This window comes from Melanotaenia boesemani, chromosome 9, assembly GCF_017639745.1.
Source record: "Melanotaenia boesemani isolate fMelBoe1 chromosome 9, fMelBoe1.pri, whole genome shotgun sequence".
In the NCBI taxonomy this organism is placed as follows: Eukaryota; Metazoa; Chordata; class Actinopteri; order Atheriniformes; family Melanotaeniidae; genus Melanotaenia; species Melanotaenia boesemani.
In genome coordinates, this window is record NC_055690.1 from 24,486,137 (window position 1) to 24,513,784 (window position 27,648).

Here is a 27,648-nt window from a genome sequence, read left to right on the forward strand (position 1 = left end):
ATGCTGAAAGCGTCTGTATTTATCACAAGGGAAATATTTAGTTGTATCTTAACCTGTGAATACAATTCAAATAAATTTGATGATTATCCATCAATTCATCTACTTTCTATACCTGTTTAGTGCATGTTCGGGGTCTGGAGACTCTCCCAGCTCTATCAGGTTAGATGCAGGGTATCCCAGACAGGTCACCAGTCCATCACAGCACCAACATAGAGAAAACCACTCAAAATAAACATACACTGCAGTGTTAGCTGCTAAATTGCTATATAAAGTTAGAATGAATTAGCAGAAAAGGACATTTCCTCATTTGGCTTGCAAATGTAGATTAAACTGAAATGTTGGTTTAGAAAGGAAAGCATTGAAGTTTGGATACACATTTTGATATGCTATCTATGTGTGCCATCTCTACCAGCCCGAGACAAGGTACTAACAGGCTGTTTGGATTGTTTGCATGAGTTAAAATGTATGTTGGAACAGTTTGACAGACACTTTAGCAGTTTGAGAATCACCCTGTCTTGTTTCAGTATGAACATGCCCCTGAACACGTAGGAAAAACTGGGAAAAATGTCAAATTCAAATATACAAAAAATTCAAAAGGAAACATTTTCCAGATTGGTGTGAAAGAACGTGATTGGTCTGCACCGAGTCCTGACCTTAATCCTGCCAGAGTTCAGACCTTAACCCCCCTCACCCATCCCTGGTTGAACACAGAGGTTGGGCTTTATTTCCTGATGCCTCAGGTCCTGTCTGCTCACATTTTATCATGCTTTTGATTTGTGTTTTTCTGTTCTGAAAGGTTTATTTACATGAAATACCACAAAATAACTCAGGTAGCTGTAGTGCTTTTTTATATACAGGAAAGTGAAGGAATTACATGTCAATTGTAATTACATGTTACATGTGATCTTAATTTTTGTTTATAATTACTATCAAATATGCAATTCAGTGTTAAGTAACTCAAGCATAAGAGCCAGTAATTCTATAGGTTTAAATGCACACACGTACACACAGCTGATATGACCTTGAATGCAACAGAAAACAAGAGTCATGGCTGTTTGATTTTTTATGGGTTGTTTAAGATTGGCAGCAGTATTGAGAAAACTCACATATTCAAACAACAATTCAAATGATCTAAAACCTGCTCATTCAGCTAAACCAGTCCAGATAAACAGCTCGCTGATGAGTCAAAGCTGTGGGCAGTGTTTCCTCCCCACATTCCTGGGAGTGGATATCCTCCTCCAAACTTCATGCTCCAGCCCATCACATTAAAGAGCCGTCCTCCACATCGTACAGCTGTGCACAGAGCCAGGAGGGGTCAAGCCCTCAAGGGCCTGCATGTTGCTGTATAGTGTGGGAAACTATGTCTGACTATCTCTAGCAACACCTGTCTGACATTAATTTATCCCTGAACTGAAACTAAGCTGAAAACCAATAAAGTAAATAATCTGTGTGTAAGATTTATAATCTGAAAATTTTTATTTATTAGTTGATGTAGAGCTTTGCTTGCTGGCCCACATATAGATAAACTCATGCTTACTGAAGTACCCAGAAAGACATACACAGCATAAAATGTGTGTATGATGAAAACCAAGAAAATCAGAAGTGCATGGACTTTGACTATTGCACTACTATCTATCAGAATTCTCTGTATCTTTTCTTTGCAGATATGGGCTTCTATAAAATGTATAATGTGTTACTTTTACAGAGCAGAGTTGTTTGAATGTCTTGTCATTTCATTTCTGTGCATTATTTTTTGCTAGTATTTGCTAGATTTTAAGAAACCAGAGCAAGTTATTCTTCTTAAAGACATTGTTGCATTAAGGGGGTGGGGGGGTGGGAGGTGAGGGGGGATTGTGGAGTGCTGTTGAACATATTGGTGCAAGTTTTCCTGTGTTTTCAGCATTTTGCTAATGTGAGGACCACATCATGTGCTTTGGACTATTTTCATCCTCATCAAATAATTTAGTGACTCGTGGTCTGTAGATGCAAACGTTCTTGTTTTTTCTGTCATTTCTAAACCCTTCTCTTTATTTTTGTCTGTATCAAAGAGTCATTTCAAAGACTCTTAACACTCCATTTATCTAGACTTGCTCATGACTTAAAGCTTTAGTGGCTCTCTGCATTCATGTTGAGTAACACTGAGTCATCACAAGAAGGGCCAAGGTGCAGGTAATGCACTGACAAAAAACCTAGTACTAATGACGAGTACCTTCTCCCAACTTTTCCCTCACTCCCTCTTTTGGCCAGACTGCCATCTACCTCCCCCTTCCTGTTTCTCTGTCTCACTCTGTCTCACTCTGTCTCACTCTGCCATTCCCCTTCTGTGCACTACTTAAACAAATTACACCCTATCTTTGTCTCTGCACAGTTGGGCTGCAGAGCTAGCCATCTCAGTTAGTGGACGGCTCTGGGACAAAGAGTTTTAAAATGAGGAAGGAGAGCAGGTTGATTCGCTGGATCTGGTGGATTGTGATTGTGACAGCGTTTTTCTTCATAGGCTTCATTATCGGTAAGGAACAGAAACATTTCAGAGATTTGGTACTGACTGCATGCTCTGAAAAAGCTAATATAACAAATACTATTTGATTACATAGAAAGAAATCTCTGAAAATGTTTGAATACATACATAATACAAGCAGATAAAAGAAATTAGTTGTATGAACTAGAGTGCTGTTTAGCCACAGTGTGAGCTGTAAATTGTCATCACTTTGACACTTTTCACATCTTTGTGCTCACAGCAGGTCAACACTAACTGTTCAAAACCACAACTATCTTATAAAATACAAAGCACCAAGCTTCTGTTAAGGGCCACTTTAGCTGGGCAGCAGCATGTTTTGTTGAGTAAAGCTTAGTCTTATTCTCCAGGATCCCCCCTGTTGTGTAACATCGGTAATAAGAAAAAATGTTTTTAGGACATAGTCATTTTTTAAATATAGATATACACAATTAAGTCATTTATATCCAGCAATAACTGTAAAGAGAACAGATGATGTTGTCAATAAACCGTCAGTTTGTTTTTACTTTTTGCTTGTGTGCGTCTGTGTGCGTGTGTGTTGCAGGCTGGTTTGCAAAGCCCACACATACAAACACTGAAAACCGCAAAGATTCCAGCAAATATATGAAGGAGTTTCTGAATGAAATGCAGCCAGACAAGATCAGAGAGCATCTCAGGTAAAAACTTTGCATCCAACAAACTGAGCCTGGACTTTACAGTTCAGCCTGTAATCTTGGGTATTCTGTGTAGCCAATAGATTTGACTTTAGGGATTAAAATCTACTTCACATCTGGTGGAAGGTCCCTTGCATTCATAAATTGAGGCAGCTGTTGTTGTGCTCCAATTAAAACAATTTGATGATTATATTTTTTGTGTACTTCCAACAGGCCAGTGTTTTTATTTGTACTTCTATTCTAGACAGGATGCTAGTTAAAGTAGAAAAATCCCTAAAATTGCTCTAACTTGAAATATTTGAGTCATGTTAGCATCTATTACAGCATTGTGTGTCTCAGTGAAGAGTAAATACACACATATCTACAAAGCACATGATACTAGAGAAGGATGGAAAATGTGGATCAAGCTGTGTGTTAGGATATTTCTTCCCAGCAACAAGCACTGCAACGCTAAACCTTCAACACAAGATAGACACAGAGCCTTACTCAATTTATATCATTTTACTTGCATGGAGTATGCACACCATACATGTATGATACACACACTGAATTATTTCACACATCACAAGACATTATAAAGAGAAGTTCACAAAGTCATTCCCCCGAACATCAAACACTTCAGAATTACACAAGTCTCAGGTTACAGCATTTTTCAATAAAGATAAGACATGAAAAAAGCAGGCATGGGCAGGTTAGTGTCTGTTCTCCTTCTGGTAAAATCAGATCCTTCCATCTCGTCTATGGCCTTGACTTTCTGTTTCCAGGCATAAACCAGCACACACATGCAAAATGTTGCTGAGTATATATTTCTAAATCTTGATACTTAAAATATAATGATTGGTAGATTTTTAAAACATAATGATTTAGTCCAAAGTATAATAATGAATGACACATGAAATCACAACATAATGTAGTAAACTTAATGATAATACATATGATTTTTCTTACACTGTGTTAAAGTAAAATTAAATATCAAGAATAGCTAAGTGAATAACACTGTGAAGAATACCAAATGTGTCCATAAGACTACATTAGTGTCAAAGTAAATGTCGATGTCCTCTTTACAGGAAATTTACTCGCCTCCCCCACCTGGCTGGTACAGAGCAGAACCTAAAATACGCAGAGCAGATCATGAGAGAGTGGCAGGAGTTTGGATTAGACTCAGTGGAGATGGTGCCCTACGATGTCCTGTTGTCCTATCCCAACAAGTCCCAACCAAACTACATCTCGATGGTTGATCAGCTTGGAAAAGAGGTACAAAGAACGGACATGAGATGAGCTGAGCACATCTTGTTTTTGGCAGCTGTGTTTGAAATCCCAATAGCATGTCTTGTGTTCATATTTTACAAAGTTTGATTGGAAAGTATTTTTAGTTTCAAGCAATTTGTGACACTAACATGATTTACCATTTTAAGGGTTCAGAGAAAATACTCAATTCGCTACACTTGCTCCATTTGTGACTACAGCATTAAAAGATGCTGATTTTCTCACACACTTGAACAATGACAGTAATTCAGCCCAAACTCCTGACCACCTCAGTGCATTTGTGGTGTTGACAAAGTTGCAGCAGCCATATGGAGATCATACAGTTACATACCTTCTCTCCACCACCCTCCTACAAGCATATGCTCAAGTCTAAAGTCCTTTTATGATCTCATTGTGAGATAAATCTTTGTTTGTGTCTGACGAGACAAGATAAGAAAGACACAAGACAGAGACAACCATTAAGAAAATATAGCATCGCTGCATGCTGACATGCATTTAGGAAAGGAAACATAATCAGGATTTATTTTTAAGCTAGCTTTGTCTCAGTTAATAGTTATTCAGTTAAACAGCATATTCACACCTTATCATCAGATTTGACCCTGACGTCTGTTTAACAGCTGCCAGCAAACCAGAATCACATGTATCTGCAAATCATTCACAGAATTTCTTTTGCTGTATAAGATGAACAAAGAAATTTCTAAGCAAATATAATATTAATTTGAAATTCGTCTGTATAATCAGGGGTTTGTTCTTGTAGCATCAACAACTGTCAAGTGCTGACCGTGTAATATATAATCTTATTAGATCAGCATGACTCATGCTTTAACATGAAATATTAATTATGTTTTTAGTTGGGATTTTGAACTGTGTTGAATAAGGATGCTTGCATCTTCAGTCAAAGACCCAAAGCAGGAGACAGGTTTGGAGAACAAAATATTTTTTTATGTTTTAAGGCAAAATGACAAAAATCAAGCCCAGAAACACAAAGTGACAATAAACTCAAGGTCTGGCTTACAAAATGGACACAATAAGTTATTCAGAAAATTGGCAGAGGGTGGGAAATGAACCAGAATCCAAGGGAAGAGAATTCAATACAGAACAGATCATAATCCCCCAAAGCATGACAGCTGCAGCAAATTTTTTATAATGGATTAATCTGCTGGACATGTCCTAAAATAACCCAATGATCGCTTCATTTATAAAATTTAGTGAATTTGTAGACATGCCCATCCCTCTATCAGCTACACAACAACAGTCCAAAGCCCAAAGAGTTTCTGAAAATACCTTCTCAGTATGTTTTCTGTCAACTGTCGGAAATCTTTGGGACTACATGGTTAGAGTTTAATCTGTGCATGCGAAAACCCACATTATAATGCAAGTAGTCATGAGATAAATTAAGTGGAGCAGACGCATTCACATCACAAAGCGGTCATAGTCAAATAAAGCACAAATACCATTAAAGAGCTGACAAACTTGTGATCTTTTACCAACAAGAGGAAAGGTTATCTTGTTAATCTAATCTTATTTAGCAAGATCTCATGTTGTGTTTTGCTCTCCCAGGTTTTTGCCACTTCACTGGCTGAGCCAGTTCCACAGGGTTATGAAGATGTTTCCAACATTGTACCTCCATACAGCGCTTACTCTGCTAAAGGACAGCCTGAGGTACACCCAAACACACACGCACACACACACAATTATAGTAACACTAGCAGCTAAGAAAGCTAATATTACTTCCATTCATGCATCTCATTTCAGGGGGATTTGGTGTATGTGAACTATGGCCGTACAGAAGATTTCTTCCAGTTAGAGAGGGAGATGGGAATCAATGTGACTGGAAAGATTGTTATCATCAGATATGGGAAGATATTCAGGGGCAATAAGGTGGATAAGATCAGATCTGGACTCCAAAAGTTTATATCACACTGGTGTCTCAGGACATTTTAAACAGCAGCTCTTTCACACTGTGTCTGTCTGTCCCTCAGGTGAAGAATGCCATGTTGGCCGGAGCAAAAGGGATCATCATGTTCTCAGATCCAGCAGATTACTGGGCTGCTGGAGTCCAGGTAGGAGTTTAAAATGAAAACTGACATTAAAACATATACAGGATTCAAGATTTTTAATACTTTTCTAGCTGAATGATTTTTTTTGTTTACAGCCTTACCCTGATGGCTGGAACCTGCCTGGTGGAGGAGTGCAGAGAGGAAACGTTCTTAACTTGAATGGAGCTGGAGACCCACTCACACCAGGGTACCCTGCTAAAGGTGTGTTAATAGATTTCCTAGAGCTTGTTTAAATGCAGGGAGTTTATCTGATACAGACATGGCTCTTCTCTTACAGAATACACCTATAGATTTGACCTGGAGGATGGAGTGGGGCTCCCCAGCATCCCTGTGCACCCAATTGGCTTCCATGATGCAATTCACCTGCTGAAGTACAATGATAATGATAATGTGGCTCTGGTTCATGCAGAGAGTGATTGCTTTTTAAAAACAAAATAAAACAAAAAACTTTCAATCCAAATTAGGACAAGAAAGTACATTTTTCATTGTATTCTCTAAATTAAATAGGCAGGTAATTCATAGTATTTACAGTATTTTTAAATTAATCAACAGGAATATGGGAGGAGATATTCCCCCCAACAACTGGAAAGGAGCTCTGAATGTCTCCTACAGGATTGGCCCAGGTTTTACAGATGACTTCAAGAGCCAGTAAGTGCTATTCTAAAGCTGTCATCATGTGCAGTGTTGAAGCAGCCACTTATGTCCTCTTCACCCTGCTATAATGTGATTCTGTCATCCTTCATCCTGCTTCAAAATATATCTCTTCCCTCTCTGGTGCCACTTTAGTCCTGTTTTCACTCTCTATTTTAGTGTCTTCCCCCTGTCTGTTGCTCTTCAGATTGTATGACCCTGCTCTGGAAAGTAGCCAACAGAAGCACAATGGGGCCTCTTGTGCCGGTTATTTGTGACACACATTCACACACATAGCACTGCACAAATATGGCATGTTAGGCACCATTTCCAACAGCAGTAATGTTTTCCTTTATGTTTCTGAGAGAAAATAAAACTCCAAATGGAGTTTTGTGAGAGTTGAATTCATGCAGTTTGGGAGTGCTGCCTCTCTATTCCTCACACAGCTTCCTTTTTTCTTATTTGTATTTTCTCCATGTACTATGACAGCAAATATCATACCACTCATTTCCCAGTAAACATAATTCTGTTGATCTATCATCATTAAATGACTCATTTTCACCTCTGTAGGAAAGTGCGTATGAACATCTTCACTAACAACCAGATAACCAGGATTTACAATGTCATTGGAAGGATCAGAGGAGCTCTGGAGCCAGGTACACACAACCAACACACATACAACCATAACTGTTGTCCTGTGTGGAGACTGGGATTATGACCAGCTTCTCACAGGAGAAACACAAAGACTTCTTTGAGTGCCTAAAATTAGAAAAAAAATTCTCAGTTTTTCTCTGTCTTACTGCTACTTCAACTCATGTTGTTGTGTAGACAGATATGTGATTCTGGGAGGGCATCGTGATGCCTGGGTATTTGGAGGAATTGATCCTATGTCTGGAGCTGCAGTGGTCCACGAAACTGTCCGGAGTGCTGGCAAGCTGCTTAGAAAAGGTATGATCATGCTAGGAAGCAAACTATGGCATCAGTGCATAGTTACTTATTTTGCACATATGTGTGTGTATGTGCGCAGGCTGGAGGCCAAGGAGGACTATACTTTTTGCTAGCTGGGATGCAGAAGAGTTTGGACTGCTGGGATCTACAGAATGGGCTGAGGTACCATATATGCATAGACGCACACACACTCAGCGCGCACATTAACTATGTGTCATCCTTGTCAACAGGACAACGCTAGGTTGCTGCAAGAGAGAGCAGTGGCTTACATCAATGCAGACTCGGCCATAGAGGGTGAGCATCAGTGTTTGTGGCTCTGTCTTTTATAAAAAAAAAAAAATAATAACAAAAAAATAGAAGATGAATCTAAACTTCTTTTTGTTCAGATTAGGTTTTAATTTGGCATGTGTGTCTATCTTACTTATACTTATATATCAGGCATGTACACACTGAGAGTTGACTGCACTCCATCACTTCACACTTTGGTGTACGACCTCACCAAGCAGGTGAGCTGATTTAAACACAACATAGCTGAAACTCAAAGGTAATAAGTTAGTATCTTTCAGTTTCTCTATTATGCTGTATTCCTTTTGTTTTTGTTCAGATAGTCAGCCCAGAAGAAGGAGAGGAGGGAGTTTCTCTGTATGAGAGTTGGCATAAGAGGGACAACTGGACCAATGATCGTGATGCACCCAGGTAAAAAGCCTTATAGTTATAAACTAACAACAAAAATAAGCATTAATCACCAAATCACCTAGTAGAGAACCAAACATCATGCTGCTGAAATGAGTCATAAGGCAACCACAGCTGAGGATTGATAGGAATCTCACCAACATTCAAGCTTAGTCATGCCCTCTAAACAACCCATAAATAAACCAGAAAAGTTACTAAATTAGTGTGTCATCCACTCCGTGCGCTGTAGGATCAGCAAACTTGGTTCAGGCAGTGATTTTGAGGCTTATTTCATCCGTCTGGGAATTGCTGCAGGCAGAGCAAGATACACAAAAAACAAGGTAAGAGGTCAACTTTTTAATTTTATCCTGCATAAGTGTTAACTATTTAAACTCATCTTTGCCAGCTTAAACACTAAATCTGTTAGTAATGTGTTGAAATAATTCTGGATTTAAATAAACTAATTAAGAGCTTGAGCTGAAGTACCAGTTGAAGATAAGGAAAACTTCTTTGTGGTGGAGGTTTATTTGAAAATCTGAGGACTCAGTGAAATGTTTTGTGTGTTTGTTTGTCCTTGCAGAAAACAGAGCAATACAGCAGCTATCCTGTTTATCATAGTGTGTATGAAACCTTCGAAATCGTGGAGAAGTTTTATGATCCCTCCTTTAGGAGGCTTCAGACAGTGGCTCAGGTGAGAGGTGGGCTCATCTTCCAACTGGCTGATTCCCAGGTGCTCCCTCTCGATGTTAATGAGTATGCAGACTCACTGATGAAGTATGCACAGAGCATTGCACAGCTGGCACAGAAGAATCAGAAACAAATGGAGGTGTACAAGGTGTCATTTGGTAAGTTTATGTGCACTACCACTGATCAGCATTGTTTGAAGCAAACTGGTGCAGGTTACATTTATTTTTGCACATGCACCTCTAGAGTGTATCATTTATCTACAAGTCATTTTTTTTGTTTTCCTTTTTTTTCTAGATTCCCTGTTTTCTGCAGTTCAGAACTTTACTGTTGCAGCCAGGGATTTCCACCAACGCCTGCAGACTCTAAACAGAGAAGAGTAAGAGTCTGTTTAACTTACATGTATCATATGGCTAAACCAATTGAGAAATATCTTTGGGTAAAAGTTTAGTATTTTTTAGATCAGTCAGCACACTTGGTCTAAACTTGGCTGCTTCAGTCCTTTGCAGGTGCGGATCATGAATGATCAGCTCATGTACCTTGAAAGAGCCTTTATTGACCCGCTTGGCTTACCTGGCAGACCTTTCTACAGGTTTGTGTCACATAAACACACACTTTTTTTCCTATTTCTTTTACACACTTCAACAAAAATCTCAACAACCATTGAGACACTGTGACCATTAGACAGAAATGTGGGTGCAAGACAATTTGTCATGATCTGTCAAATGAAACCATGCATCTCTGGTTTTATATTGGTTATTTTTTATCCTGTTTATTAGCTTAGCACAATATTGTATTAATGTTGTCTGGATTGAACTTCGGTACATCGTCTCATTGGGCTTTAAAGGCTGCTCACTTTGCAGTTACCTCTATGACAGTATGTCTCCCACCTGCTTTTAATCTTAGTAGAGATGGGCTCTGTTTCATCAGTAGATCTGCTTATTACCAGATGAGTTTGTGCATCATGTGAGAAGTGAAGATAAAGACATCGAGTCACCAGTGAAACACTTGAAGTTGTTAGAGGAAAACACATATTTAAAAAGCGTGGTCTCTTGACATCAGTGTGTTCAGCATGTTAACCCTCCCATGAAGCACATTTTCTTCATCACATTTGATATAAAAACATTTAATATAAAAATGCACAATTAAAAGACTATAATCAAACTCCAGAACTCTTCAGAAGCCACATCTGGTCTGTCGATGAAAGTTAAATGAGAAGTCATCTTTTGTCTTTTGGTGTTTTAAGGAAGGTGAAAGTTTTAAGGCAACTGGATGAGGAGCATCAGATTCCGCCTAAACATGTCTAACTGGATGTGTTATATTACAGGAAATGCTTTTCTTTGATCTTAATTATGAAAAACTACAACCTGTCCTCTCTTTGTCCTTCATCAAGTTTACACTTGTACTTTAAACCTGTTTCATAGTCTATATTCCTGTTTTTAAACTTCATTGGTTGTTTTAAACAGATATATTTAAGCAGCAATTTAAAGTTTCCCAGATGTTTCAGTGTTCACATCTTTCACAGTCTTGAAGGCAACTTTTCTCCTTTATACTACTAAAAATTAAACCCACTTTTTTTAGTCCTTTTGAGTAATCTCATAACTGCAGTGTTGGGATGTCATATTATGTTTTTGTTTATTTTTCTTCTCATAACACTTTCTTCTTGTAATGGTAAATATGATCTGTTTTGAGCAGTTTACACAAAGTTAATTTGCCCTGCTATTGCAAGGATTTTAACAAGCTTAGCGAACAATTAGTGGACAAAATTATCTTGAAATGAATATGTTGAAGCCATTTTTTTATGATTAGGACTTAATCCTAATTATTCTATAGTTCTGTGTTGCAGTTGAAATGATCTTTTTATTAGTGGATGTTGATTGGCTGCTATACTGAAGAAAAAAAAAAAAAAAAAAAAGGGGAATCAGCCAAGAAAACGAAGAACTTGACTTCAAGACTTTGCTTTCCGACATGCGTGTGTTGAGTGTAAAGAAGCCTGAGGTCCAAAGCTAGTGAGTCAGCCACGCTGCACCCACAGAATACATTAAAATTATTATTAGCTGCAGCAGGATATAAAACAGTTCAAAACTACCTCCACCATAATAAACTTTGACAACCTTTGTTTTTCAATGCTTAATGTGCAGTTTACTGATCATACTTTGACAATTGGCCTGCAAAAAAATACAGATACTTTACTAAAGAATAAAAATACATCCTCTACCACTGCAAAATCGTAACTGCATGCTAAGATTAACTGACCCCCTGAGGAGCCCTGTCCACTCTGAATGTGTTTTCAATTACCACGCAGAAAGGTTGTTTCAAATATCTACATTCCTTAACACAACACTGCTCTTTCCCTCATCTCTCCTTTGTTCCAGACATGTGGTTTTCGCTCCCAGCAGTCATAACAAATATGCAGGGGAATCTTTTCCTGGGATCTACGATGCGTTATTTGGCATTGAGAACTCAGCTGACCCAGAGAGGGCCTGGGAAGAAGTCAAGCGGCAAATCAGCATTGCTGCATTCACCGTTCACGCCGCTGGCGTCACCCTGACACCACCTGCATGAAGCACAGCCTCAAACATTGTGAACTAAAGGTTTTATTTTGGGTTTTTTTAATGGTAGGAAAATGTGATGAAATGGGATGTACTACCATCAACACACATACAGAACTGTCTCTGTATCTTGTCTGGTCCTTTTTCCAGACCTTAGTAAAGACTGTGAATATCAGCATCACAGCTTAAGGAAATATTTTATGTAGCAGTTTATTTTGTTGGAGTTTTGTCTTTGCCTATAAAATCAATCCATCCATATGCACAGGCAGACAAAACCCCATCCTGTAGTCATGGAGTGGTCAGAAAAATGAGTTAAATGTGAAAGAAATGGCACTGGGTTTGATTTAGATCAATGATATTTGCTGATAACTTATTTTTCATTTCCATTGTGGTGACCAGTCATAATAAAGCTGTACATAATGATGAGTTTATTTTTTTGCAATGAACACACAAACATTTAGTGTTAGGATGCTTTAGGTGAGTTAAGTCACAAAGATTCAGCTCCCAAAACGGATACTTGTACTACTGACTGCAGCACAATCATACAATGTTGTTCACCAAGAATAGAGAACAGGGAGTAAACAGAAGATGAAACAAGTGACAAAGGGTATGATTAGCTGTGGTGACACCAGATGTAAATTACAAGACTGACTGAGGGAAGCTGCTTTGGTTTCCTCCTGTTGTTGACTTGGTAGAAAGGTGAGGGCAGGTCCAGGCGAGCCCCTGTAATCAGTACAACCTTTTTAAGCGAGACCTCCAGCTTTGTAGCCACCAGGGTGACCACACTGCTCTTTATGTCCGCAACCTGACAGGATGAAGAAAAGATTTTTTTTATTTATTCATGCAAATCTCTCAGAGCTGGTTAGTTTAATTTAGTTGTTTTCATTAATATTAGCGGAGGATTTGAAAACTATCAGTATACAGAGTCAAAGAAAAAGACAGATTTAAGCTCACAGGAAAAAAAACTTTGGTGTTTTCTGATATTTCCACAGGAGGGTGCCAAAATCACTCATGGACCTACCATGAGTTTGTATGCCAGAGTAACAAAGTGTCATGACTGCATACCTACAGTTGTGATCATGACCTCCATAAAGCTGAGTTCAAACAAGCCGAGTTACTTGATTGCCCGTCTGGTGCTTCTCAAATGTGTCCATACGGTAGCAATAATATCACCACCCATTTTCTACTTCCGTCTAAACTTGCTAAATCCTGTCTAAGTTTTCCTCCAGAGCATCCTGCTGTAAGAGAAAAGAGCTGAAGTCTGATTCAATACTTCATGCCGTAAACATCACACACATTCCAGATTGCATCCAACACAGGTTTTCCATAAGTTATTGTCAATTTAATGTGGAAGACATAATGAATTAACACAATGCTGCAGTTATCAAAACACCTTTCAAAGAAAACAGGAACTCCTGGGAGATGCTTCCCCAACACTGTTGGTCCTGAGTACATGTGTTGAAGACAAGAGACTCCAAAAATGTCTGTTTACATCATACAGGCTTTCTAAAAGCTCAACCTTATCAATTGTTTAGGTCTGTATCTTACTGTAGTGGTGTTCATTCTCACAGAGGCACAAAACGTTCTGTATGAACAACACATCTAGTGCATTTGCACTGAGAATAAAGGCTGAATATTTAAGGACACATCTAGCAGTACAAACTACAACCACTTAAAAAGGCCCTAGATAGAATGAAAGAAACGTGTCAATGACAGAAGTAACAGCCGGTTCTTGATCAAATATTTAAAGAAACCTGTGTGACAGATTACAATCCTCTGCCAGTGTACTTCCTCCAGTAGTTTTAGGAGTCTGAATAACGTAAGAGGCTCCAAAAGGTTTCAGTGTAATCCTCTACAAACTTTGTCTAAAACCTTCACACTGGTACTTATATACTCATTTACAGTTACACAGGACAATACAGAGGATCCACACCACCGTTAACTTGTTGTATGCAGAATATACATGAATCATACAAGTTCTTAAAGCCATCTATAGCAAAGGACATCTCTACTTGGTGACACAAATAACAAAAGTCAGAAGACAACGTTCCATCTTTTCACACGAACAATGTTGGTACAGTGACGACCACTTTTGGTTAACTGCTGAGAAGTGAATTCTTCCTTTGTTCACATCACCAACCAGCCTGTGTGGGATGAGGCTAAGAAACTTTGTTAAATAAGATAAACTTGCTGGATATGGTCTGGAATTACATGCAACAGATCCTCCTGACTGATGGCTGGTTTTCACCTTAAATTCTTCCAATTTTTCTTTAAAAAAATACCCTCACAAATAAATCTGTCCGTTATTGTGAATTATTTTGGGAATCCACTGGAATATGTTTATATTTTTATTACCCCCCTTAAAAAGCATAGTCTAACTGGTCAAAAGTAGCCGAGGACACAGGACACCGGAGCCAAAAATATCCCTTTATTTAAACAATATGTCTTTCTCAGATGCTAACAGGGCAGAAAAAAACACACACACACACACAAACATTAAATCTGGTAAAACAATACCCACCTAATACAGATGAACTCACACAGAAAACAAAGTGATCCAGTTTATAATCTCAGCAAGTAATCATGGTCATGCACACAATAATAAAAGGCTAGATAATGTATAATAAGCCCTGTTGACAAATAATATTGGAAATGATAATCAACGCTTTCTTCTTTTTGGCCTTGTTTTTTTTAATAAAATTAAAATAGCATTCATTTTAAGTACACAAGTAAACCATGTAAACTTGTATGGTTAAAAAAAAAAACAAAACAGAAAAAAGTGCATTAACTCAAAAGCCATTCATTCATTTTCCATACCACTAAATCCAATTCAGGGTCTTTGTGGAAGCTGGAGCCTATCCCCACCTTTAGCAGGCGAGAGGCAGGGTACACCCTGGACACCCTGGACAGGCTGCCAGTCTATTGCAGGGCCAACTCAAGTGTCAACTCAATAGCATTAATCTTGTATTTACAACGTGTTCTGTGTCTGTTCAATCTGATCTGTTGTTTATCCACAGATGGATCTTATCAGCTGCTTTTTGCCGTTTAGGTTTTTGCCTCTCTGGATTCCTCTTTAAACACAGTTGAGAGATTATGGATAATAGTTGTTTTGGGATTATTGTCAATTAGATTAATTACATATCTTATAACCTTGTGAATTTCATTAGCCTTCATAAGCATATGAATGCCTTATAAGGTTTTTACTGTTTTTATTCCAGGAGTATGCATTTTGCTTCATTCACACCTAATATGTTTAGTGTTTGCTTCTAAATACACATAAGATCAAATATTTTACACTTCTAACTAAAACTGTTTCAACTATAAGTTGATACAAGTGTGAATCTCTTATTAGACAGTGTTATTGGACAGAGGTGTAGTTATTTTTGTATGCCCTGTATAGTTTCTAAAAGGCCACAGCTGAAATGAACAATCACAACTAAATGAAGAAAAAAAAAATAATAAAATTGAGAATTCATTTCTGTACAAGCTAAAAGAAAATCCATTTCTGGAATAATCTCCAATTCTGTGATGGGACAGAAACTTCAGCGATAACTTATCACAGTGTCCTTTAATCCATTACACCATGTTAAATGGCAATTATCAACACGTCATCAAAACCCTAACTCACTCATCTGACTGAATCATCTCTCTAAGGCACTCCCTCAGGTTTCCCACTCTGTCCTCAGGAGCAGTTTTAATTGCTTGCTCCAGCAGCTCCTGCACATCACCCAGTCCAGCCACCTTCGGAAAGTTGTGTGGATAGAAGTAGATAGCGAGCAGAGTGTGGTGGCAATGTGGATTCAGAAAACCACACAAAAAGCGCAGGAACAGATCATAGTGGCCTTGTGGCGAGTTTAGGGCTTGAGCAAAGGCATACTGGATAAGACCTGCTGCAGACTTGGTCAGATATTTGCCTGTTAAGAATTTGGGCATTGACAGCAAGCTGGAGTCCAGAATGTTCTTAGATTCTGTGTGAAACTTCAGGAAGACGTACAGTGCAGCCAAGAACTCCTAAATGAGAGAAAACAAATATGAAGGTTCAGTTATTCTTCTGAGCTGCCATGTTGGGTAGGAAGCTTAGTTTCTGTTAGATGATTTAGTTTCTGCTCTTTTTCAGAGCATTAGTGCTCTCAAACCAGTAAAACACTTTAAAGCCCGACTCCAGTAAGCCTGATATAAATTACCTCTGATATTTCTGCATGGATACCAAATGTGTCAAAATGCTAATGGATTCCATAGCACATGCACTATTCACTAAGTTGTGGATATTAAACTTTAGAGTAAAATGAATGGAAAATGTATAGCATGAACATAGGGTTTTAAGTAGAATCATGTTAGAAATACTGTACGACATAAATTCCTATTTAATTAAACAAATTTTTTAAAAAACTACCTACGCTGACCTCAAGCTACATAAACCCTAGCCCCCAGACACATGCAGATGTACATTAATTGTTGTGAGTTTGAATCATTAAATTAATAGTGATCATAACATGAGTTCAGAAAGATTTATACTGCTTGTACATACTATAAATGCAGAGTTTTACCTGGAAGGTGAAGTGAAAAAAAGAGAATGATCTTCCACCATCTGGGGCTGTAGTGGTGAGCTCTGTGACCATGCCTGAGTTCACCACCACCTCTCTCAACTCCAGGTCGTAGTCCTTCACATCCTCTTCATAGAAGACACTGGTTTTTTTCTCCAGCATCTTGAAGGCCAACTTCCCCAGCCTTTTCACCAGGTTTCTCTCTTGATCAGACCATCTCTAAGTGTAAACAGGACATCAGAAATTCTGACACTGAACGTAAGCTAATCATTCAAATAACATTCAGTAAAACAGGCCAGAACTAGAAGCACTCAGAGAGCACAGGCCTCCACCAAGATATGATTGTAGGCCTTAATTTTGATTTAGAAACTCTAATGGCAAAATTATCCCTAGTAATAAAAAAAAACATAAGCTAATGATCATTACCAGTTGGTTTTCAGGCCTGCCGTGGTAGAACTGTAGCCTGCGATTTATCTGAACGGTCATCATGTGAATGTAAAACGGTGTTATTCTGGGAGGGTCCTGCCCATAGTCCAAATAACCGAAGCAGCGCTTGAACGTTACCGCCATTATCCACAAGAAAAAGGGATGGCGACCAAAAATGTGGAGTGTTGACACACGCTTGGATTGTCTCACAATTTGTGTTGCTAGCTCTGCTTCATTGAACTGTTTGGTCAGGTATTCATCTTTCATTGAGTCACTGGAGGGAAAAAAAAAGGGAGAAAAATTATAGAGCTGCACGATCACAAAAATAAACACAGAGACATAATAAGACAAATCTGATCAACACACACCTAAAACCCTGTAGCTCAGTAAACTCATCAATGAATTTAGATGGTATCTGTGTGACAGCAGCTCGTCTCCCCAGGATCCAGAGGCGGGCACCAGGAAGCAAAGTCCCTCGGATGATATTTACAACCAGGTCATCAACATGTGCTTTGGTATGAACACTACTTATCACTGGAGCATTCTGAAGAAAGAAAAAAAAAAAGTACAATAACAGTGAAATATTAAAGTTTCTATTTGCCATCTGATTTTAATAAGTAACCAATATCTTGCCTGGCCAGTGGATATTTGTTTAAATCAGATTTTATATTTGCTTTATTTCTATTGGATGGAAGCGTAGAACTGTCACCTGGATTTATGAAAATAAAAAAAAATAAAAAAAGGACTCTATCGCAATATAACATTACAGTTGATTAAGTTGTACTTCAAACTAGGCCGAGACATGGAAAGATTCTGCTGTTACACCTTGGATAACACTGTCATAATGTTGATACTGCATCCTTAAACCACACAGGAGTATGAAAGTATAGACACACACACGCAACATCTAGAAAGGCTACTTTGTGTTTCAAGTTTTAATGATAACATTTATCACATTATACGTTTTTTGTTATGATAAACTATCAATTTATTATGGGATATGGTCCCTTTAATTTGGCATCCATAATTACCTCCTTGTTAACAGTAAGTTCAAATCATTGTTGTAGTGAACAGTATAAACACAGATTAGTGTACTGAAATATATTTAGCTATTTCTATTAATTTAATTTTATTATTTAGGATCTAATTATTTAACTGTTTCAATTATGAATGAATAGGTGGGAAATGTGTTCATGTGGATGAATTACCTCCCAGTCCAGAGGAGCGTTGTAGCAATCAAAGCAATCCATTATGAACAGAAAATTGTGACTCTCTTTATCCAGGTACTTTGTGCCTTTCATGTTTGACAGATGATGGCTAAGCACATCTAAGAAGGATACATTCGCAGGTTGATCACCATTCTCATTTTTATCTCTCAGATACCAAAAACTCCGAAATGGTAGACTTAGAACAAACTGCTGATCCTGAAGAAAATATGAAAAGAAAACAGCATCAATCAATACAATTTCCTCAAACCACTAACTCACTTTTCAGAATTACCTATTAAGGAGAGCCATTTATGTCATTTATGGTATTGTAAACATCCATTCATTATCTATACTGCTTCATCCAAAAGGGTTGCGGGGAAGCTGGAGCCTAACCCAGCATTTTAGCAGGTGAGAGGAAAGGACACCCTGGACAGGTCGCCACTCCATCGCAGGGCCAACACAGAGAGACAAAAGACCACTCACGCTCACACTCACTCCTAGAGAGGGAGAATTTAGAGTGACCAATTAACCTAACATTCATGTCTTTGGATGGTGGGAGGAAGCTGGAGAGAACCCACACATACACGGGGAGAACATGCAAACTCCACACAAAAAAAACCCTGTATTGTAAATATCTTAGACATCCCAATTTTCAGTTAATCGTCGTCAGGTATTGGAAAAAAATAATCAAGTGTTTTCTGTTACAGGAAATCCCAGGGAGGCCCACACACAATAGAAAATGCTAGCAATAGAAGTAAAGCTGACAAATATTCATATGAATCCTATTTTGTTCCGTGTTTCTGACCTTAAAACGCTTTAAATTTCAATGGCACATTGACATTCAGCATGCACATTCCTGGAGCTGTCATTGCCTTGCGGCATCTAGAGTCTGAGAACCCACGCTTCAAAACTTTTTTGTTTCAACCCCAAGCATGCCAGCTCAAGCAAACAGGTTATACACCAGGACATGAACACACTGAACGCGCACCATGGCTGATTCAGCAAAGAAACAAAGAGGACATGACTGAAAGAAGCAGGGAAAAAAGAAACGGCAGGATACAAGGCGGAAGCGGCTTAGTTCACATTTTAATGCATCGCCCGTGCATCTTGGGTGGATTCATATATGTGCTTAAAAATGTTGAGCTTGGGAAATCTCAATAAAAATATTCTTGAGAAAATATTATGTTCAGCTGTGATCCTATCACATGTGCATGTAAGATCCAGAGGTAAACAGGGCCTGTGATAAATAGTAGGCTGTTTATCTTACTGTACAGCAGACATTTACACTTGGCAAGGTCATTTTACAAAAGGGATTTTTAATCTCAATGGATTTTATTTCTGATAAAATAAAATATTTGTAATAAAAAAATGCAACAAGCACGAATGTATTTAAAAAGGCTGCATTACACTTAGGAGGCAGTTCGGTTTTCTTGCTCGTTCTACCAATAACCAGCACAAAATGCAAAAGTGGAATTCAGACCTTGTAAATAAACCCAAACGTCCCACTACACACTAAAGTCCTTGTTTAAACACATAAAAAATACAACCGTCACTCTATATTCAACAATATTCCACAACATTAACTCCCAATATCGATATGAATCCAGGAAAAACATGCCTCAGCTCAAAAAAGACAAAGCAAGACATCTTTTAACCACGTGCTGAAGGCCCGTGCTTTAAAAACTGAATAAGGGTTTTTCTGAAATAACACAGGTTATGTTAAACAGTACAGTTTTAACCTTCACTGGGTAGAGAAAAGATTTTTGAGGTAAGATTGTGTGAATGTATGCTTGACTAAATTCCCAAGTTACCAAAACTATTATGACAAAAGAGGGGAATTCATCAAGAAGCTAACGATTTGGAGTGCTAGCACAAATATATTAATACTGCTTTCTGGATGAATATTACACTCAGGTTACTTTTGGTAAGACAGTTACCAAAGGTAAGCTTGGTCAGTTACCACTCTCTTCAGTATGAAGCCCCACCAGGTATCCACTAAATTCTACAGCTAGTCTGACTTTGTTTGCGTGAGAGGGTTTTTTTTTGTTGTTGTTTGTTTTTACATAAAATGGGTTTTTGTCTAATCTCACCCTGTTGGCACGGCCCTCCGCCCAGTCCAGTCCGTATTTCGCTGCACAGACAGACTTGCCAACTCCTGCAAGCCCAGTGGTCACTACTGTCCTCACAGGTGTACCATCTTGTTTCTTTAGTCTGAAGAGGTCATTCACACCAATAAACGTGTCAGGACTTGGGAGTTGAACGGGAGTTGGAGGGTGCTGTAGCAACTCATGGGAGGGGTCAATTCCTCCGTAACCACAGCGGGAAAGCTCCGGCTCCACGTAGATGTTGTTGAGAAAAGCTTGTTTTCCAGGTTGAGGCACTCCCTCATGAATGATTCTGTGTTTTGCGATTAAACACGTGTTCATCTCAAAACGAGACAAAGCTGGAGGTACAGAAAAACAAGGAACAAATAGAAACAGTAAGGCAGATTATGGTTAACGTTTTTCGGTTTGTTGGCTAAATGTAAAATAATTTCCCTTGAAATGGTATGAAATCCAGATAATATGTCATCAGAAAGGGTTGTTTAGTTCTCACTAGTTAATAAGGATTGTCTTGGTCATTATTACTTGTCTGACTAAAAATGGTGTCAAACATAAGATCCAACTTGTGAATGGTTGTGATCTGGGTTATAAATTGATACCCGAAACCTAAAATCTCTTCAAAGACGTTTTTCTATTTTAACTCTTCTCTGAACCATCTGTGTTATCTGTTCACAGTATCAACATTTTTATCCTCAAAAAATCCTTTATCCTTGAGATCAGAGGTCACTAACAAGCAGACCACGGTCCGGATCCGGACCCAGAACCTGTCCCATGTGTATCCAGACCTGAAATTTAAAAAAATCTGACAGGGTGCGTTTATTTTAACTGTCACAGCTTTTGTAATCTTCATTGAGGCAGTCAGGAAACATGCTTTGTTAGGAAACAATGTTTTTTGTGAAGTTGCTTGCAAATATCTTCAGTTGCGTGGTGTGTGTTTTTTGGGTTTGTTTTCTTGTGTGTAGTTACTTATTTGGGCTTGTCCTGCTCCTGTTACAAAGCCATTCTGATTCTCTCACCGCTGTCCACAATAAAGCAAAAACCCATGGATGCTGAACGAGAAATGTGAACTTTGTCCTTTTTTTTTTCTTTTTTTTAAATGAAGTGTTGTCAACAGCCCTGTTTCCATGGTTACCACAGCCGTCTGAAACGTCACACCCCTACCCACATGCACATACAACTTCACTTGACAGAGCAACAGTGACAATACCCGCAAATAAAATAAGAAATAAGTAATATTTTTATAATAAAGACTATAAGACAGAGTGTATTGGAGGCCTTATCATACAGCCTTTCAACAACCCTTCTTCAGTTTCACTGTCACATAATAACATGAGGAGAAGACAGTTTTTATTTGTTTTAGGTTTTAACCCAGTTCTTTTATTTTTCTAAGAAAATTCTTTAATGTGACTCGCAACCGCTCAATGTGGATCAACCCACGCACACATACAGACAGCTGATTCGCCTGCTCCTCCACTCAACTGCAATGCACAAAGCTTGTCAAAAGACAAACCCACAGCAGAGGGATATTTGGCACAGAGAAGGCAGTCGGGGTCGACGGCATCGGGAGTTTAGCAAAGGTTAGTATGATATATTGCGCTCAAACACACCTGCCCAAAAATTTTTGTAACTCACAAAAATTAATGTTACCCTTATGATCTAAACATTATTAATACTGAACAATACTCAAACAATGCGATTACACTGAAAAGCAGTTATAGTTGAGATAGGCTAAAAAAGGCTGCATGCACATACAGGGGGGTCACATTCGTGGCATAATGTCGGCTTTTCTGCTGCAGGTACCATGTCTCTTGTTTATCATTCAGCTCGTGTTGAGGAGGACAAAACTACGACAAAACTACGTTGATGCAAAAGGGTAGCATGTTTTAATTAGATAGCCTGTTGTTTTACATTTATTTGACATGCAGATTAACAGCCCTCTGTTACCTATTTTAAGTTTGTGTTTGAAAGCCGCCCGCTGTACACTTTGCATACAGCCCGATGACAGACTCCACCGCGACACTCGATTCCCTCACCGGCACCACAAATTGCTACCTGGTCTCTGGGAAACACTGCAGTTTCTGTCTGATGGTGTCGCTGGGATTGAAAAATACAGTAATGGCATTTTTTTAGAGGATTAAAAGTTTCTCATACATGCCTGACAATATTTTTTGCATCTGTTCTTTATATTCTTTGTTTGTTCTGGGTTTGTTTGTTTGTTTTTTCCTCCACCATTTTTTGACCTGATTCAATATTAGCCCAGTTTACATATTCTGGCCTAGAAAACTCTCCAAATATGACTGGCCCTTCAACAACTTATAAAACAGAAATACCCTTACTAATGGTTAGATCTTTAGAAGTCTTTCAGAGGAGAGGTGAAATTTCCACAAGAACCAAGAAACAGAGTCGCTTTTCTCTTTTTTCCAATCTTTTAGGATTATTAACACCTGGATGATTTACACCAACATATCAGCTGTAGGTTAACTTTCATTGAAACTGACAGAGAGGCATTTATAGCAGCAAAAATCTTCCATAAAAAAAAAAAAAAAATCTATTTGTAGTTATTTTAGGCCTAATCCAGACCTACAATCCAAACATTTACAGAGAAATTAGTATGTCTCCACTTAATGAACTTTTTGTTTATACAGTAAATTCAGGACACATATTCATACAAGTTTGGTTCAGTGTTCGGTTCAGGCTGGTAAGGTCTGGAAATTTTAGGATAGTCCAGCCAATTCAGGTGAGCGTTCCCATTGCAAGTCAGACCACTGTTGTGCCAAGAACAGCACTTCTGTCGAGATTTGCATGCCCATCATGTGAATGGGCATGCAAATCTCACACAACTAAGCAAGCGATACTATTTGTGTCATTGTAGTAACATCTAAGGCATTTCGCATCTAGCAGAGAGCTGTATTTTAGGAATATGTAGAGCTACCTCGCTGAATAAAACGTTCTTTATATGACAAAAAGTTTTTGTCATATAACGTACCCCCCCCTTCTTGTGCTGAAATCAAAACAGGTCGGGTTGAAATGGTGTTTCCCTACAATATAACTAGTCTATTTTGACTCATCGTGTGAGTTTCTGACATGTAACTTACAAAATGGCATAAAAAAATCAGGGGATGCAAATCTCGGCGAGCCTTAAATCTGCTCTGCCATATGATGCACCCCCCTCCTGGAGCTTAAATACAAAGAGGTGGAATGGTGTTTCCTACTTTATTATTATTTTGGGCTTTTTTTTTAATCAGTGTTTCATGCATCACACTAATATATACTAGCTATTAAAACATGGGGAGCCATGTAAACCATATTAAACTTATAATCAGCACTTCCGCTTGTATTGCTTTCCCTTGTTATATTTTACCACCCAAAACGTGATAATAAAAAAAAATTTCTGCATCATTTGAGTAAAGATTTTGCCATGTATTCACTTCACGTATTTTTTAACCAGTCACAGGCTAGTTTTGAGAGAGAACCAGCCACTTGTCTACTTACCTCTGTGACATTGCTGTTTCAGTTCTTCTGCCTCTTCCCTCTTGCCAATATTTTGAAGAGTTTCAATTGTCAACCTCAAAGCATGTTCCAGGCCTGAAGAACAGAAGTGTAATGCAAAATCAATAGTAAGTACTCTGGGAATATTAGGGCCTGTGCACTATAGGTATCACTCCTTGCCTTTGAAATAATACACCTGTAAATTAAACAATTACTATTGCAGCTGTAGAGTAATTTTCTCAAGTCAAAAATTTGATAAATTCAACATTTCAATCACTTTAGGGCTGCCCTCCCCACTAATAACTAGCCTTTAAGCTCCACTTGTTTTCTTACCATACTGCTCAATAAGCATGTCCACAAAGTCAAGAACGTCTCCATCCACCCTCATGGTAACTTTACGCTGCCAATCATGAAACTTGATCTGAAATTTTAACAGCTCCATGCTGGTGAGGCCTGACAGACTTTTCTGCATACTCTTTAAACAGAAAAAAAAATATCAAAATATGTTAACATACAGTCTTACACAGATCCTGTTTGCAGCCTGTATACGATTTCATATATACACAAATTCTTATATACATAAATGTGATGAACTAACTTTGAATATGTGGGCCAGGTCCTGTTCTGGGTGCATTTTGCCTGGCTGGCTGCTCTCATCACTCGTTGAATCTTCTAGGTCAAGAAGCTCAGGTGGTTCAGGAGAACAAGTATACAAAATTTCATCCTCATCTTCCTCATCCTCCTCTATCAAATTCTCAAAATCCAAAGAACTGGGAGAGAACAAGAAATTATTTTCAACACTTATTTTTAATTTAAAACTTTAAAAACAAATATGTGTTTGTAATACATGGATAAATGTTATCACACAAACAATCACAATGCAGTATATCAAGTTAAAATTAAACAGACTAATATAAATGACCAATTCTGCAGAAATTGAGCACTTGCATCTGAATCAAGAAATAATCCGATTTTACAAATGTTGCACTTAAAATATTCAGATGTGCAAGCGAAGGCTTGGCTTCACGTTACCTGTCAGACCTCTTAAATGTAAGTGCATGTCCTTTACCTGGTTTCAAGGACCATGGCTCCGGGGGGTTTGGTCTGCTCTGTGCCTATGGTGTAGAGGGTCTCTGGAGACATTGAGCGATTCATCTGCATTCTGCAACACATAAATAATAATAGTACAGCATATAGGCCTTCAGGCTCTTATCAATCAATAAATCTTTATTTATAAAGCATTCTATGTATTTCAAAGCAGCAAAAGTAACATTTAGGTAAATGGTGAAAACAAACTTTTCAGGATCTCAACAAACAGCCTCTTAAGACAGTTTTTGTATTAAAATAAATAAGAAAAATAATGGCATTAAAAAGATGGTTCCTTATTAAGTTACTGTAACGTCAAGTCAAATGTGACACTTCAGTGCCGATCCCGATTATTCTCCACAGTTTCATGCACAGTTGGGTGAGTTTCAGATATAGCTCAGCTTGGGAATTTAAACAAACAACTGTCCTTGTCCAAGTATACGTGTACAGGAGGGGATACGAATTATCGACCAATGTATGTTGGACACCAACACATTGTGGAATGTGTGAAAAAATATTGAAAACATTGTGCTGCCTCTCCACGGTATATATGTGAACATGTAAGCAAAGCCAAATTCTGAATTTTCTGTAAATTGTTTTACATTTAAAAATCCAGATTAAGAAAAAGTAGTCAACTCTGTGACTCAGACATTTTGAAAAGTCGACAGTTGTTCACTGGAAAAGTATAACAGTAAGAATTATAGCAAACCTAATATATATTGTTAAACCCCTACTTGCTCCTGATGGAGATCATGGTTGAGCACCTTTGCATGGCAGCTTCCGCCATCAGTGTGTGAATGTGTGTGTGAATGGGTGAATGTGATGTATGATGTAAAACGCTTTGGGTATCATCCCAGGTACAGTAGAGTGCTATATAAATATGGACCATTTACCAAGTGATTTGGTTAAACTAGCTTGCATACATCTCAAAGGATAATTCAGTCAGTGAAGCTTTCACACCAAACCAAATGAGCAGGCAAGATCGGACAATGCTTTAGTACCAAAAAGACAACATACCCCATCTCTGTAGTAACAGGTGGATCAGGTAGCACTGCAACCACCACTTCATCTGCCTGCTCCTCCTTTATGTCTTCCATGTCATCACTTTCGCTTTTCATTGAACCATAACTAGAAGGTGGTCTCCTCTGCTTCTCGTCATCATCGTCGCCATTCATTTTGGTAAAAATACTGAGTGGATGAAGAGAGACTGTTAATATGAACGCAAGAGACACTGCTTTTTAAGTACACCAACTCCCTAACTTTGTTTCACATAAAAAAATAAATAAATAAATAAATAAAGAGGTCTGACCAGTCAAGATGTGGACAAAGAACACTTAAGGTATTCTAAGGTATCATAGGTAATGCTATTTCTGGTATCCAGACATTAACAATAGCTCTTTTGGGTCTTGTGTATTGTTGGGCGTCTCTGTATATGTGGGAAACAGGCCAAATCCTCAATGTTCTGGTAGATTAAGTGTCAAAGTAACTTCCAAACCTACTCAAAGGTGCAGGTACTCCTGGCAGGACATTGCATTGTAACAAAATAAACAGGGTTACTTGCCTTTAAGTAGTTTTATGTTATGGCTGGTTAAATGTAGTTAGTAGTCTACTGACAATAGCAAACTATTTCAATGATTGGTAAGCAACAACTGAAACAACTATTAAATTCACTCGGCCTCTATTTTACTTTTGTCACCTGGAAGAACTGGAGCAATAAAAGAATTAAAAAAATAAATCATGCGACCATGAAGTGTCAATAAAATTCAAATGCACATGTAACTGTCAATGGCAAAATAGAAACACCCACTTTTCTACTTCAGTGTCCGAGTCCATGCTTCTTTCTGAAACGAATTTCAATCGACGAAAAGCTACTAAACCTTACCAAATATACCCGAAACCACCTGGTTTACGTCACTACAGTTAGATACATGCGGCTCTCTTGCTAACACTGAAACAAAGCTAGGATAACATGACGAACGTAGTGAAGTATGCAATATAAATAAAATAAAATAAACCATAAACTTTAAGAATATTACACGAGACGCTACTTCTTTCCAACGACGTACTCTTTCACTTCCGACTTAGTTTCCTATTAGCTAACATCCGGAATATTTTCAAAATAATAGTACAATATTCATAGTCCATTTGGTAACGTTAAAGGGTATCGCCTCAGGAAAAACAAAATCACATACACAATCCAACTGCTTGAAAACAATTCTAGCCAAGCATTTTAAAAATCTAGTTTAACTTCTTAACAATTTATTACGACCTTATCAATTTGGGTTTTTTTTGTTAGTTAGTTAGTTAGTTAGTTAGTTAGTTAGTTAGTTAGTTAGTTAGTTTGTTTGTTTGTTTGTTTGTTTGTTTGTTGTTTAAATCCATGACACAGGTGTTTGACTTGTTTTTCAAGGTAGATATTTTGACCTGATATGATAGGAAAAAATGTAGAAACATAGATTGATGGATGCTGGCAGGAATGCATGTACGTTTCTGTCTTCCATTGAATTTGGGCAAGCCTCACACTAAACATACTTTGTTTCTTCATTGTGTCGTGAAGAATGTAAATAACCATTCATTACTTTCAGTAGCTTATGCAGCATGCTTTTCTGGACAATCAGCTCTAATAGCTCCAGGGTTATCCCCAGCACAGAACCAGCTTTCTTGATCAACATGTTCAGTTTCTTTAGACAAGGCAAGTTTATTTGTATGGCACAAATCAAACGACAGGGTCATTCAAAGTGGTTTACAGAGAAATACAAACAACAGAAAACAAGAAGCATAATTTTAAATTTAATACAAAAGAGAAAGGAAAA

The 27,648-nt window shown here is 38.1% G+C and overlaps 2 protein-coding genes across 2 annotated transcripts; one reads left to right on the plus strand and one right to left on the minus strand.

Moving 5' to 3' along the window:
* Positions 1-2,299: 2,299 nt before the first annotated feature.
* On the plus strand, positions 2,300-12,403 carry naalad2 (N-acetylated alpha-linked acidic dipeptidase 2). The gene is made up of 20 exons (XM_041995389.1): positions 2,300-2,509; positions 3,060-3,171; positions 4,236-4,422; positions 5,995-6,096; positions 6,190-6,315; positions 6,417-6,497; positions 6,590-6,695; positions 6,772-6,865; positions 7,047-7,142; positions 7,695-7,780; positions 7,953-8,072; positions 8,152-8,234; positions 8,303-8,366; positions 8,511-8,578; positions 8,677-8,768; positions 8,995-9,085; positions 9,325-9,589; positions 9,726-9,807; positions 9,928-10,020; positions 11,804-12,403. The coding sequence occupies exons 1-20, from the start codon at positions 2,428-2,430 to the stop codon at positions 11,991-11,993; spliced, it is 2,220 nt and encodes a 739-aa protein (XP_041851323.1). The 5' UTR covers positions 2,300-2,427; the 3' UTR covers positions 11,994-12,403.
* Positions 12,404-14,393: 1,990 nt separating this feature from the next.
* nlrc3l (NLR family, CARD domain containing 3-like) lies at positions 14,394-26,917 on the minus strand. The gene is made up of 12 exons (XM_041995286.1): positions 26,643-26,917; positions 25,853-26,023; positions 24,819-24,911; positions 24,348-24,519; positions 24,083-24,224; positions 23,753-23,845; positions 20,249-20,601; positions 18,159-18,374; positions 17,319-17,494; positions 16,951-17,224; positions 16,528-16,743; positions 14,394-15,991 (listed from the first exon to the last, which is right to left on the minus strand). Exons 1-12 carry the CDS (start codon positions 26,666-26,668, stop codon positions 15,605-15,607), a joined length of 2,319 nt encoding a protein of 772 aa, XP_041851220.1. The 5' UTR covers positions 26,669-26,917; the 3' UTR covers positions 14,394-15,604.
* Between the last annotated feature and the right edge of the window lie 731 nt (positions 26,918-27,648).